The sequence below is a fragment of the Anolis carolinensis genome, chromosome 2 (genome assembly GCF_035594765.1).
Source record: "Anolis carolinensis isolate JA03-04 chromosome 2, rAnoCar3.1.pri, whole genome shotgun sequence".
Classification (NCBI taxonomy): domain Eukaryota; kingdom Metazoa; phylum Chordata; class Lepidosauria; order Squamata; family Dactyloidae; genus Anolis; species Anolis carolinensis.
Genome location: NC_085842.1, coordinates 83420402 through 83435614, shown reverse-complemented (window position 1 = coordinate 83435614; position 15213 = coordinate 83420402). Strand labels below are relative to the sequence as shown.

The following is a 15213-nucleotide window of genomic DNA, read 5'->3' as shown; positions in this document are numbered from 1 at the left end:
GCAGCTAGATATTAGATATTTAGAACTTGAACACATGCTATGTAATGAACTTAAAATGGTGTCAGGCAACTGAAACTTATAATGGAATGTATCTAGGATAAGGTGGCCTGGTTTGGAAAATGCAATGTTTGGGGAAAACAATTTCTTAAAATTCAGGAAAAAAATCAAATTGCACATTTGATTGATGTAACGGTTCTGATAGGAAAATGTAGCAAACAACTCATTGGCTTGCATTACAATGCAGTCATATTTCCTTTATGTTGCCAGGATTCAGATCTGGCCAGCACACTCCCCCCCCCCCCCCAATAGTTGCTGGAGGGTACAGTATGGTTGGGTTTGGCTATGCAGGAGAGGAAGGGGACCCGGATCTGCTTCATCTACTGCACTCTCAGCCCTCAATTCTATCTCTATCGTAATAGCAGAAGAGCTGGCACATTTATAGCAGTTTGGGTACACTGAAATGAATTCCTTCCACCCTCCTTCTGAGCAGTGGGAGGGACCTTTGTTTCAAAAGCAACAGAAAACAAACAAACAAGCAAAAAACAAAAAAAACCCACAGGAAGAAAAAAAGGAGAGAAATCCATGGCATGGGTAAGGAAGCCATCAGATATCTCCCTCTCAACCAATGACTTGGCAGGAAGAGCCAAGCAGGGCATATGGACAGATCAGTGCATCCGAAATGGGAATGCTCAATTGGAGAACGGTTTTTCCCATAGGACGTATGTTTTATCATGTTCATTAGTTATTGACCTTAAGCATATTTTAGAGTGAACCCTTCAAAGGTTTTGCTATGCTGTATTTGTATTTATCTATAAGCTGCCTTTAGTCACAGTTTTGGGGGGAAATGAGATATAATAAGATGGAAAAGGAAGAGAAAAAAAGAAAGAGGAGATAGTGGAGGAGGAGAAGCAAAAAGAAGAGGAGCTGGAGATAGATAAAGAGAAGGAAAAGAAGGAGGAAAAGGAAAAAGAGGTAGTGGAGAAGGAGAAAAAAAAGGAGAGGAGATGGAGGCAGAGAAGGAAGAGAAGGAGATTGAGAAGAAGGAGATAAAAGAGCTGTAGTAGAAGGAGGAAAAGGAGGAGGAGAAATAAGCAGTGGAGGAGCAGGAAGAGGAGGAAATGTATGAGAAAGAGAAAGAGGAGAAAGCTGTGAAGAAGGAAGAGGACACATTTGCTATCCTGTTTGTTTCCTTTGTTTATCAGGGAATGGGTTGCTGTGAGTTTTTTGGGTTCTATGGTCATGTTCCAGCAGCATTGTCTGCATCTGTGGCTGGCATCTTCAGAGGACTTAGACTTTGAGCCACTTTGAGTCCCCTTTGGAGCTGCTTTGAGTTCCCTTTGGGGGGATAAAACAGGTTATAAATACAATAATAATAATAATAATAATAGACTTTGTTACGTAAACCTTGCCATATAACAATCACTTCCAAACTATTGTGTTCAGCTATCATCAGTTATGCAGTTCCTTAGCAGTTAAGTGATACACTGTCACTTAACACAGGAGAGCACTAAGGTTAGTCGCCTGTAGAGAGTAGCTGTGTAACAACTGTAGCACACTGGTTATCAATAAATAAAGGTTACAGAATAATTACTGTACTAAAACTGCCCCTTTCCTAAACAACAACACAAAGAGAACATGAACTAAGCAAACTCTTAAATATATGTCTAACAGAGGGTAAATCCTTTCTTCACAGCTGTAGACTATGCTTGAGGCATGATGTCTAGGACTCTCTTTTTACTAATAATAGCTTTTGTATTCTGAACACCCAAAATCAGTTTTTGATTGTATTCAAAGAGCCTAAATACTATGCAAATCTGTGCAATTGTTCCCTTACTTCACACACATTTCTCCTCAAAGCCTCAGTGTTTCATTTCCCCACCCCAAGAGTGCTATAAATACTGTGAAGAGAGCCTTGAAATAATATAGTAGCAAGAGGTATAGAGGGTTGGCACAAAGGAAAAATTGGACAATTATAACCAGTTACTGCTTGATCTCAAGACTGCTCTTATAGATGTTATGGAGTCCATTAAATGCCTCAACATATTGCTGGTGCCATGGGCTATAACCCATTGCTACATCTTGCCTTCTGTCTCCACCATTTTTCTCTCATGATAACTTCAGAGTAGACACTCACCGAGGCCACATTCACGTAGTCATCATCTGACAGTGTGTCCAGCATGTCATAGACCGACGTCTTCATCAGCTTCAGTGTCAGGCCACTAACACTGCCACTCCTGTAGAGGAAACAAAGTCATACTCCACTTAGTTCTGGGGAAACTGGGCTGTGGCGCAGCTGGTTAAGTAACCAGCTGCAATAAATCAATCACTCTGACCAAGAGGTCGTGAGTTCGAGGCCAGCCCATGTCGGGGTGAGCACCCGACAATTAAAATAAAAAATAGTCCCTGCTCGTTGTTGACCTAAGCAACCAAAAGATAGTTGCATCTATCAAGTAGGAATTTAGGTACCACTCCGCGGGGAGGCAAATTTAACTAATTTACGGCACCATAAAAAAAACTCGTCCAGCTCCCATTTGGAATGAGGAAGTATCCATCAAGATGCCACAATGGATGTTGAAGCAGCTGCTCCCCCTGTGGCCGGAATCGAGCATCTCCTCAGGAATCTGGAATCTGGAGAAAGTTAAATCGCCTCTGTGTCTCTGTCTCTATGTTTATATGGCATTGAATGTTTGCCATTATATGTGCACATTGTGATCCGCCCTGAGTCCCCTTCGGGGTGAGAAGGGCGGAATATAAATACTGTAAATAAATAAATAAATAATATTTTTATTTTGGGAAATTCCTCCCTAGCTTTTGAGGTAGATATGATGAGCATTGGATACCCAGAGACCCCCCACATTCCTCTGATGTGTGGCAACCATTTTCTTGGGTGATAGAACTATGTAATACATCATAATCTTTGGACTGAGCAATGAAAAATTCATTGAATTTAGTTCATGAAAGAGGAAAGTACTCACACGTCCACGATGATAACCATGTCCTTTGGAGATGAGGCTCCTTGGATATACCTGCATTAAATTAAATGAAGACACAGATAAAGTGTGGATTAGGCACTCAACTACTTCCATGATTCCTGAGAATGCTATAGGACAGGGGTCACCCCACCATTTGGTAGTCAGACATGTCAAATGGCAGGTTTTGTATCCCATTAAAAAGGTAAAGAACACCAGGTATCAAATTTATTAATATTTACTACTGGAGCATTAGGATCTTTAACTTTTTTAGGCTCAACTAAAACAAAAGTTGAGTAATAGACACACACGGAAGAAACTTGCATGTCAGAGGCAAGAGTGTAAACTACACCATTCAGAGAGGTGCCATGGATGGGAAAGGTTCACACTACTGCCTGGAGAACACAGTGAAACAAATTGTGCTGCACTGAAGAATTCCAGAAATAAGTGATCTCCTAGCAAAACATACCTTGTTGAGCAATGTGGGCAATTCTTTAAGAAACCCTATCTCAGTTTTCTCCAGGCATCCTGACTCATTCTCAGTGTCAACGAAGCCCTCATGGCAAGACGAAATGTCACAAAGCTCTACTTTGCTGTAATCTCTCAGTTGTATCTATTAACCATTCACATATTCAGTAAAATCCTATTTTATAACAGTGGCTTGTCCTTGCCTTGGCTCTTTGTACATCTGTGTTTGAGCCTTGAATGTATCAGGAGCCAGATTCATACAGATGGCCATTGAAAACACATGGTGCTGTATGTGTACATACTTGACTTAGATGGGGCCTCAGTCCACACAAACAGCACCTGCTCTTATGCTACAAGGACAGCCACCAGGCATGCAAAGTTTGAAGCTGCGGCAATAGCGGTGACCAGGATGGGGGAGAAGGAGAAGGAAGAGTGACTTCTCACTGAAATTGCCCTTAGATGAAGCAATGCAGCAACTTCAGACTGTGGGTATGCCAAGGGAGAACACATTCTTCTTTATGTTTGGGCTCACATTCATTTGTACATCCTCTTCTTACACTTGCAACTTCTGCCTTATCTCAACGCCAAAAATTGGCAAAATTTGTTCAGAGGAGGGTGGCCTTTCCATTCTGGTGAGGCTGAGATCATGTGACTTGCTCAAGACCATCCAGTGGATTTCCATGGCTGAATGGGGATTCAAATTCTGATCTCCAGTCATAATCCAATGCTCAAACCACTATATCACTCTAGCTCTCAACATCCATTTTATCTTATAACAAATGTGAAGAAAAATAAGCATTAATCACACTGCGTAAACAAACTATCTCATTAACCCCAATGAACCCCAAATGGGAATTTCCATATTCACAATCTTCACACATGTTCAAGTATTTTGTAGATCTAGGTACTTCTTAAAAGATTTCCACAAAATATTATTTTATGGAATAAAATTGAGCAATATATTAACAGTTTTGATTTGCAATTCAATACATTTTATTGCTGCATAACGTACTGAACAATTTGAGACACTTAAACATTCCCTTACTAAGTGAACTTTAAAAAAAATATGATTATACAGTCATATTTGAAACATACATTATTTACAGAGAGTAAACATGTATTTCTAGCAAGAACAAATATAATTTAAAGGAGTGTTTTATATTCTTGATTATTTAATTGCTGTTAACATTGACAAGGAAGCTGATATTCTTTTTGTTATCATTAATAAGAATAATCAATCACTGTTCACAGCTCAGATCACAGATTTTTTTCTTTGTAATATCTATGAAGCCAATTTGATAGATGTATTTGCTAGTTTCTGTTGTCATAGATTTACAGGGTAAAACCCCTCACATCATAAAATGATATGAGGAAATCAAAGTTATACATGACACACAATAAAGCATCCAGGAAATTATTAAATTATAGGCTTCATATACTACCATAAAATATTCAGACACTGCAGAGATAACAAAAAGTATGTTGTTCTGAACTACATATAATATTGGTATAGAGAAAAAGTATTCCTAAATAGCTTACAGATAAAATCTTTTTTTTTTATGCAGATAGGATTTTAAAAACAGAAATGGTCTAGGTGGTGTTGAATTGTTTTTAATAGCTTTTCATTTATTTTATTCTTGTATTTTAATTTAATTGAATCATTGCAATAATTGATTTAGTTATTTTAATGTTTACTTTTTATATATTTTTCACTGCATCATATTTTACATTGTTACTTTGTGCCCTACCCTAGAAAAAAATGTGAGGCAATAATAATAATAATAATAATAATAATAATAATAATAATAATAATAATAATGTATAGCACCTGTGTATCCATGACAAGGGAAGGAGACCAACCAGCCCTTATGAAACAGCCAGCGAAGGAATGGACCCACTTGGGGAGTTTTCATTTATTATCTCTTTCACAGAATAGACATAAGAAGTATATAATAAATTATCTACACTTGAGTTTGTTTGCTCCCTTTCACCTCCCACATTTTTTCTTTTTTCTTTTATAGGCCTAGGAACAAAGGCTATCTTATAACATATCTTTATAAGGTGCTCTAAGCTCCCTTTTCCTTTCTTTCTTGCTCATTGGCTGAAGGGTGGAATTTTTTAAAAAAAAAATCAAATAAAAAAACTAACAAATATTGAATGAAGAGGTTAGCAAGCAAGCAAGCAAACAAACAAACAAATAAATAAGAAAGGGTGTAGGACATGTGAACATTGCATGAAAACAAAACAACAACTTTCAGCAGGGCTGATACAGATAACAGTTCCTATACTTGCCTCAGGAAGAGCTATGGATTTTAAAGGCATATTTTGCTAATATGGTGAGTTAGGTTCTAGACAAGTACTGTACTATAAAAATGCAATCAGCCCTCCATATCCACAGGTTCTCCATCTATGAATTAACCCAACCACAGTCTGAAAGTATTTGGCGGAAAATCCAAAAATCAAACCTTGGTGTTTACCATTTTATATATCGGACAATGTGGATGCATAATAACTGGAGCATTCCAGAATTTGAGCATCTATTGTGTGTGTGTGTGTTCCTGGATCCCAACTCTAATTCATGCCACTGTATCACCTTAAAGTAAATCAGTCTTTTGTTTCACTTGCTTGGGTATATAGAGGTCTAAAAGCACATTTTTGCTATCATTTACTAAGTACTCAATAGAACTAAAGAAAGATGCAGAAATAAGAATAATATATAACAAATTGCCATAATATGACAGTGAGTCACAAAGTATACAAATATTGCAAACAGTCTGAGTACATGTAACAAAATGGCTCTGTACTGTATAACTGAAAAGTGCCATATTGGCAAAGTGCTGTAAAGTGAAGCCTCTCAAAGCAAGGCATGCCTGTCCAACATCCTTAGATGCGCCACGGTGCACTACATTTGTCATCAATGGGGAACAAAGACAAAAACAATACTGAGATATCCCATTTTATGTTGTGTTTTGGAATGGAGAAGGAAAGACCAATAGAGTGTGATCCCAAGATTCACTAGATTTAAAACGTGTGTGGGATAGCAACACTTTAGCTCCTTCCCTGGTCCATTGAAATAGCTTCTGAAGAAAATACTCCCTTTCTCCCATCCTATTTCTTCCTTGTGAATCCAGGCAAGTGAACTCTATTATGCCTGAGCTTTTCACATACCAATTCCAAAAGCGGAGGGGAGCAGGAACTTTGGCTTTCATCAGAGCTCCCTATCCTGGAAACTGATGTCAGAATAAAGTATGCCACAGTAATTCTCCAACAAACAAACACTGGTTATAACCCACTATGCCAAACAGAGCCTAGTAACAACACACTGAGGTCTGACAAAAGCAGCCACTTTGTCCAGTGTTCCATATTTATTGGTCAACTGAATTCAGTTTGGAGGGAAACATATAATCATAGAGCTGGAAGAGACACAAGGGCCATCTAGTCCAACCCCCATGATATGCCAGTCTGTTCTACTATATGGAGAGGAATACTTGGAAGTCACAGATGGTCATTTTTTGTTCAAAGAATCCATTTTAGAACCAGCTGTTGTACCATTCAAGGTACAGGGAACCATATATTATGGATTAGAGAAGAGGATGGCTAGAATTACATGAAAACTAGAAGTGACATCACTTAATCTGCTATTATCTTACTTGCTATGATAAGATCCTTTAAATTACAGTTTTAAGAAGTATAGTCCAGAGTTTGGAAAAGCTGCTTTTGTTGGCTGTGGGATCTGGAGAGCTACTGTCAAAAAAAGTAACTTTTCTGAACTCTGAGAGCTACTAGGGGATTTACTTGACTGAGAACCCTTTTACACATACATTATAACAGGTTAAATTGGGTTAAAAGGGGAGGAGTGCCCAAATGAGGTTTAGCCAAAATGCGGGTGGAATCAGGAGGAATCAGATTAAGGGCTGGAAAACATGTGTTTAAAAGGTGCTCTTTAAACCCGATTCCTCTTGAAAAAAGTGCAGCTTTCCATGCCTGTGTATCCCCGCAGGCATGAAAAATGTGTGCTTTTCTTCCCTCCCTGCTGTAGACTGTGCTCCCCATTTCCCTCTCAATTTACCAGAGCAGGCCTGGAGCCTTTCCCCCTCTCCTTCTTCCCTAGAAGAGCCAACAAGGGGTTTTGGAGCAGGAATCCCCTCATCCCCCCCAAAGCCCACTTTTGGCTCTTCCAAAGGAGGGGGGGGAGGGACAAAAGAAGACTGCAAGCCTCAAACGGAGCCTCCATCTGGTAAATTGAGAGGGAAATGGGAGGCAGGGAAGGAAAGGCTCGCCTTGCCCACCCCTGCTGATCTCAGATCAGTACATGTGATCATCCAGCCGCCCCCCACCCTTCACAAAATCCCAGGGTGTGGGCCAGCTGTGTGGCCTCCATCCCAGGAGGAAGTGGGATTTAAAATCCAAATTCATGTCAGATTTATGGCCTGTGTAGAAGGGCCCTCAGTTAGATGTAGGGCTTCTGGATTCTGTGCAGGTCCCTCAACCCTCTCCACCCAAAATGTAAGCATGGCATAGCTATAGAGAGAGGGAGGGAAGGAAGGAAGGAGGGAAAGAATGTCATAGATTTTTAAAATCCATATCTTTTGTTTGATATAGATGACAGAAGATCACATAGCTTCAGCAGAGTAATATTAAAACCTTGTGATTGTTCCAGAGATACCAATATCTGAGGAATGTCAGACAGGGGTGATTATGGCACAGTATTTAATAACATGGTTATAAGTGGATACTGCTATATTAACACTTCTGAATAGGAAGATACAGAATTTATATCAAATCCATATATATTAACACACTGCTCAGAGAAAAGAAGTAAAGAGAAAAAGCCAGAGGGCAGTATGAGACTGCCTTGAATGCCAATAAAAGGATGTGGAAAGACACCGCTAAGTGAGAGTGACCTGCTGGCTGCCGCTCTGCATCTTGTCACCTTAATGAGCTCTAAATGCTAAACTCTTCCATCACTGGAATCCCTTTTTATAGTAGCAATGATTGTGCTGACACAAGAGGATATAATAAGATTCTATTTACACCCCCCATGGCTTCAAAGGCCAAACTTGATGAGGATATTTTTAGCTATTGGTAGGAAGAAAGTTATCTTTCCCTCTGTGTGTATGTATGTGTGTGCGTGTGTATACACACACACATATATATACACACACACCTTTTGGGGATAGGACTTCACCTTTTAAAACAAGCTTCATTAAATAAATCGAAAGCATTTTAACCTTAGTTAATACAGTAGAGTCTCACTTATCCAACACTCGTGTATCCAACGTTCTGGATTATCCAACGCATTTTTGTAGTCAATGTTTTCAATACATTGTGATATTTGGGTGCTAAATTCGTAAATAAGTAATTATATGTAGTTGACCACTGGGGGAAGGCCTTCTTTCCTGATACCACCTCAATCATTTCTTGTAGAGAAATTGAAGCATTTTACATAGCATTACTGCATATTGAACTACTTTTTCTGTCAAATTTGTTGTATAACATGATGTTTTGGTGCTTAATTTGTAAAATCATAACCTAATTTGATGTGTAATAGGCTTTTCTTTAATCCCTCCTTATTAGTCAACATATTCGCTTATCCAACGTTCTGCCGGCCCGTTTATGTTGGATAAGTGAGACTCTACTGTCTTTGTTTTTCTCTTTTCTTTTATGAGAAGGGATTGAAGTCTAAAATCTATCTGTCTGCCTGTCTGTCATCCTGCCATGTAGCTGTGTATTGGACACGACCAGGAAGCACTGGGTTCAACTCCTCAGTCATGAAGGTGAGTGGATTCATGTCCTCTACTGGCTCTCTGTTACCCATTGGCATGAATGCTTGCCGCACAAAGAGTAGTCCAGAATTTGAAAAGCCAGTAAGTTGTCATTTCAATTTCTCTACAAGAAATGATTGAGGTGCTATCAGGAAAGAAGGCCTTCCCCCAGTGGTCAACTACATGCCCCTGGCAAGCTCACAAGCATAACCTGAAGGCAACAGCTCATCCAGCAACCACTATTAGCAGGCATGATTTGATGCCACTTTGAGTCTCCTTATGGAGAGAAAAAGTGAGGTATAAATAAACATCATCATAATCATCATTATTATTTGATGCTGCAAATAGCTTAGACTCCATGTGACAATGAACCACTTATTCAGAGATGTCACTACTGAGATGAGGGCAAAATAAGGGAATTTCCCTGCATATGAATGTTATCCCACCCCCCAAAATTTTATTTCGGTCCAAACATTTCTAGGATTGCTGTGACCCCAAATTTCAGCTGCACATTTAGAAATACAGTTTAGACATCCAAAGGGAAGGAACAGGTGGTGTTACCAATGGAATAGGAACACAACGAAGAAACAATGTTCGATCTCATTTTCTGTAGTGCCAGAAATTTGGGGACTGAAGGAAAGTTGCATGCGGGTGGGAAAGAATCCTCCATAAATATGCCTAGCCCTAATGGTGACCATCATTGTATCTCTGATAGTTTAACTATGATCCATGTGAATCAGAATCTTTTTCATTGCTTCTGAAATTACCGTGATTCTTTGAATGCCCCTGGCCTCTAGTATTATGGCTGAAATAAAAACATTTATCTCTAGAATCATAGAATCATAGAATCATAGAATAGCAGAGTTGGAAGAGACCTCATGGGCCATCCAGTCCAACCCCCTGACAAGGAGCAGGAAATCGCATTGAAAGCACCCCCGACATATGGCCATCCAGCCTCTGCTTAAAAGCCTCCAAAGAAGGAGTCTCCACCACAGTCCGGGGCAGAGAGTTCCACTGCCGAACAGCTCTCACAATCAGGAAGTTCTTCCTGATGTTCAGGTGGAATCTCCTTTCCTGTAGTTTGAAGCCATTGTTCTGTGTCCTAGTCTGCATTGTTCCGTGTCCTCTGTCCACCTGTATTACATCATTGAATCTCTGTCATGTTCCCCTTATCCTCTTTTTTAAAAATCCACTTTAAATGTCTCTCCCCGCCCCCCCCCCCCCCCGCAAAAAAAAAATAGATGTTAACCTTTCCTCAATGGGAATTCTTTCGGCTTCTTGATCATTTTGGTTGCCCTTTTCCATACATTTCATAGTTCTCCCATTTGACTTGCAGTGATCAGAGTTATAGAAAGTACTGGTACTTAAAGAACAGTCATACTTACTTGAATGTAAGTCATTATGATATTGTCTGTTTAATTTCTAATGACCCCCAATACTGAATTTGTCTCCTTCACAGCATTGCACAATGTGTTGATGTTTTCATCAAGCTGTCCGCTGTCACACCAAGACATTAGTCTAGAGCAGTTACTGCTGGCTCTGATGCATGAATGTGTATGTGAAATCTAAAATTTCCTTTCTTTTTTTTTGCAATAATCCATGATATTTTATGTTCCTTCACACTGTGTGATACAGTAGAACCCTGTATTAGCAGGGGAATATGTTACTGAACTTCATGTGGATACATGAAACTACAGATAATAGAGAACTTTTATTATTTTCAAATGGGACAAACAACTGAGGATCTGAGAAGGTGTAGTTTGTACAAGACACCCTAACTGAATAAGTGTATAAGTGAATAAGTGAAACTGTCTATTGACCTCATCAGATGGGGGAAGAATTGGAGAAATGCTTCACTTCGCCACCCCTTAAGCACGGAGCGCGCCAGCTCCCATTACAGAAAGCACTACTACTTCTGGGTGGTTCCCCATGCACTCCTGTCACCACGATATGTGGTGAGTCTGGCAGCCAATGTGAAGAGGTCCAACATCTGTCCCACAGATATAGGTATCATACTGTATTTTCTATATTAAAGCTAATTTATCAATTATGTGGAAAACCTTTTGAAAGTCCACACAACCTTTTTTAAAATTTTTGTACTATATGCTCATTCTGTTCATGTTTAAAATTTTTGACCCATGGGGTGATAAAGGGGTAATTTCCCATGGGGCACAGATTTCAACATGGGCACATTCTAAGTATTTGATAAAAGCAGATATAATTGAGGAGATACAAAATGCTGAAGAGAATCCAGAGATGGGTTATCCATCAGGTAAAGTCATCATTACTACTGAACTTTTCCATATGTGAATAACTATGTTTCACTCTAAATAATGACATGCAACTAACATTTTGCTGAGCCTCATTTAAAGGGCTGCTCCAGTTTCCACACACGTTGTAGCCTGTCTGGTAGATTTTCTTTCTCTTGAATTGTGTAACATCTTCCCTAGCTTTGCTGCTTCCCCCAGGGCAATCATGGGTGAGAGTGTATGCGATTTCAGTGGAGTTGGGTGACAATCAGGAGCATTGGCTGTAGGGGACACATTTTTCCTTTTGATGCTCACAAGTAACTGACAACCCAAGAATGGATTTTTAGCTCTTTCACACTCTCTGGTTTGCTCTTACACTCAGCTCATCCCTCTTTTTACAGCTTCCTCATTTTTATGTGACAGAAGACACCCTCTGGAAAGTTGCTCATGGAGCGAGAAGCACACAGCAGTACTGTCTGCCTGCCAAGCCAAGTTACCCCCATCGGAGCACTCTCTGTTAAGAGTGAAAAAAGCATTAAAAGTAGTCACTGTTGCAGAAACAACACACCCAGATGCACACAATGTACACAAGGCAATATCTACATACTAAAGAAACCCCAAACATTCTAATTCAGTGGGTTTATTTTTTGAAGTCCAAAGCAGTTGATCTGGGGAGTTGCATTGGAAAGAGTGGCTAATATGTTCTTCCAGTACCATTTCCCCGACTTAAATAATCTTTGAGGTTATTACTATTCCATCAGGGAAAATATTCAGGTATCTTTGCAGCCTTGCTGAGTACCAATGTGTTACACTATATACTAGCACATAGACTGATATATTGTGACCTGTACAAAGGCAAAACTGCCACCTCTGGGTGTAAATCTATTTTTTTTCACATAAGAGTTTGGGCCCTCATGAGCCACAAAAAAGATCGGGTTTGATAGAATATGCACTCCAGTTCTCTCATATGAGTTAGGCAGCGGAGTCCCCAGTCAAGTCTTGTCACAAATCCAGTAGGTAGCTTTATCTAACCCACCATCTCCATCACTCATCCTACCTTTCAGAAATGGAGGGATCCTACTAATACCTTATATGTCAATTCTAAGGACTACAACAAGATAACATATACGAATGTGAAGAATTGAAAGCACTACACAAATGAAAATTCTTTTTATTTTCACAATCTGAATTATTTCTATATAGCAGAGATACATGTAAACACATATATTCCTATGACCCTTATAGGAATAAGCAATTCCACTAATGATTCTATCTATCTAAACCAGAAATTGGCAAAATAGTGTCTGGCATCCTGTTGAGCCATTAGAAATGTGTAAGCTAAACTCTTCAATATTCATGTTTACGATCATGGCACTACTGTCACAATAAAAAATCCCCCCCCCCCCAAAAAAAAAACCCCAACCTATCTTAATAGCTAGCACGTGAGGGCAGACAACTGGGATGCAGCAGGATGTCTTGATTACTAGCAGAACAGACCTCTGTTGCTCAGTGTGCTTCCTGGCTGTTAAGGTGGGTTTTGGGAGCTGTGCGAGGAGTACAAACTCTCCAACATTTTGGTCAATGTTTTCAAACTTTGAGTTCCACACAGTGCTAGAAGAAGAGGGTTGTAAGGGCTCAAGATTTTACACTCAAACTTTGCCATGATTCTTGTATATTATAAACATAGGGATTGGATTCTTTGTCACTAAATGAGTCACTGTTACAACATAGACAGATGAAGCACACAGAGTGAGTTGGAATCTTAAAAAAATGTATGTTTATTTCCAGAGAAGTACATGGATGTATGCAAAGCTTACTTCTGAACAGACATGCATGGATTGTGCTGTGAGATATGTGAATATACTTGGAAAACACAATGTAGTCCTAGAATGTAATCATCGAATTTGGATTTTCTGATTGTTGAATCTGGAAGTTCAGTGCAGAATAGACTGTGTACATGCAAAAGGTCACTATTTGATATCATCTTAACAGCAGACAAAGGTTCCCAAGATATGCTTTTATGAGCGCATGATACCAAAATACATAGAAGAATACTATACAACATATGAAGATGTGAATATTTTTGCCCAGTTCTTTAAATAGATACACAGGATGACAAAAGCTGGTTAAAGTGTGACTGCCTTCACACTATTATGTCTTAATCATTTTAATTGAACCAGAGGTGCTACATGTATAGCTGTAAAAAGCAGGAGGACTAACTTGAAATAATCCACAAAATTAATACTGACCTGCTCTGCAAATCATTATTTTTGGAACTGTGGGGGAGAATAGGTTGTGAAAATGTCACCACATGTGTTCATGGCTAGAACAAAGGAGCCCCCGATGGTGCAGTGGGTTAAACCCTTGTGCTGGCAGAACTGTTGACTTGAAGGTTGGGTTGCCGATTCAAATCCAACCCGAGGAGACCGTGGATGAACTCCCTCTATCAGCTCCAGCTGCATACGGGGACATGAGAAAAGCCTCCCACAAGGATAGTAAAAACATCAAAAAACATCCAGGCATTCCCTGGGCAACGTCCTTGCAAACGGCCAATTCTCTCACACCAGAAGCGACTTACGGTTTCTCAAGTCACTGACTAAAAAAAAAAAAAATGGCTAGAACAAGCAGAGAGGGGAGTTTTGTAGGGAGGAGGTATTTTTCCTGTTGCAATTATATATGATATCATACTGTATAATGTTAAACTGCATCCTTCCAATGGATCATTACATGATGATGTGTTATTTACCCTGTAGGAATTACACTTAGTCTTAGCACTGATCAGCTGCTTATAAAATATGAGTGCTTAAGAGGAAGGTTATGACAAAGAAAGCTCCAGTTAGCTCTGTTAAAATCTATTATGATGTTAAATTACCAGGAAAGCTAGAGACAGCTCTGGCTGATGTTTTCTCCTATGTCTACACGAAGCCTGATCCCTCCTTCAAAGATGCTAGAGGGAGGTTTGATGGCACTGGCTGGCTCAAGCAGGATCAGTCCCAGCATGAATTAATTAGTGCTTAATTACTGTCAATTACTCAGCATTACTGGGAATTGCTTGTAAATGGACAGCCTTTGATTGCTAATCCCAAATACTAATGTTATCTAATTGGGAGTGATTATATTTTCTTTGGGTGTGATTCCATGCATCGTGCCTCTCATATGGCAAAAAAACAAACAAACCCACATCATTTTCTCTTCTTGTATAATGGGATATGGTTTACAGCTGGAAACTGACTCCCCCACTAGGATTTGGCTGCCTTTGTTGTCTTCTAGAACCAGAATTTGGGAGGGAGGGAGGCAGGCATCACAGACCTCACAGGAGTTAAGCTGGGACAATGAAATTGACTTGAGTATCCAAATGAACAGAACTGAGGCATTTCAATATGGCTCAATTAATATGTTACCTGGAATGTTTCATGATTGAAGAGAACCCCCTCCCCTCCCTCACACCAATGAGATAACCTATGAGTCAAGGCCTCTAACTGAATTCGTGAGTGCACAGAATCCTGTATGAACAATCCTTTTACACTGAAGATGGTACAGATATGGTATCAAATGGGTCTCTTCATGATCAGGTGCTTGTCTGAAGGTCTTAGTTCATGCCATACATTGTGGGCAACCAATAGACCCAGGAAAGAGCCTTTGTCTGGGTCTGATTTCAAAAGCAGTTCTTACCTGTGGTAAGGATGATCTATCTGCCTTTTTGCCCATTGGGAGGTGAATAACTGGTAGGGGAGGAAAACAGCTGGCACATGGTTTTTGACA

At 39.6% G+C, this 15213-nt stretch overlaps 1 protein-coding gene across 3 annotated transcripts in view; it reads right to left on the bottom strand.

Annotated features, from left to right (window-relative positions):
* Nucleotides 1-15213, bottom strand: part of cacna2d2 (calcium voltage-gated channel auxiliary subunit alpha2delta 2) — an 839819-nt gene that overhangs the window by 144374 nt on the left and 680232 nt on the right. For all 3 annotated transcript variants that reach the window (XM_008105051.3, XM_008105052.3, XM_062973861.1), the window contains 2 exons: nt 2976-3026; nt 2135-2234 (listed from right to left, as the gene is read on the bottom strand). In XM_008105051.3, coding sequence (XP_008103258.2) covers nt 2135-2234; nt 2976-3026 — 151 coding nt within the window. The remainder of the gene's footprint in view (nt 1-2134; nt 2235-2975; nt 3027-15213) is intronic.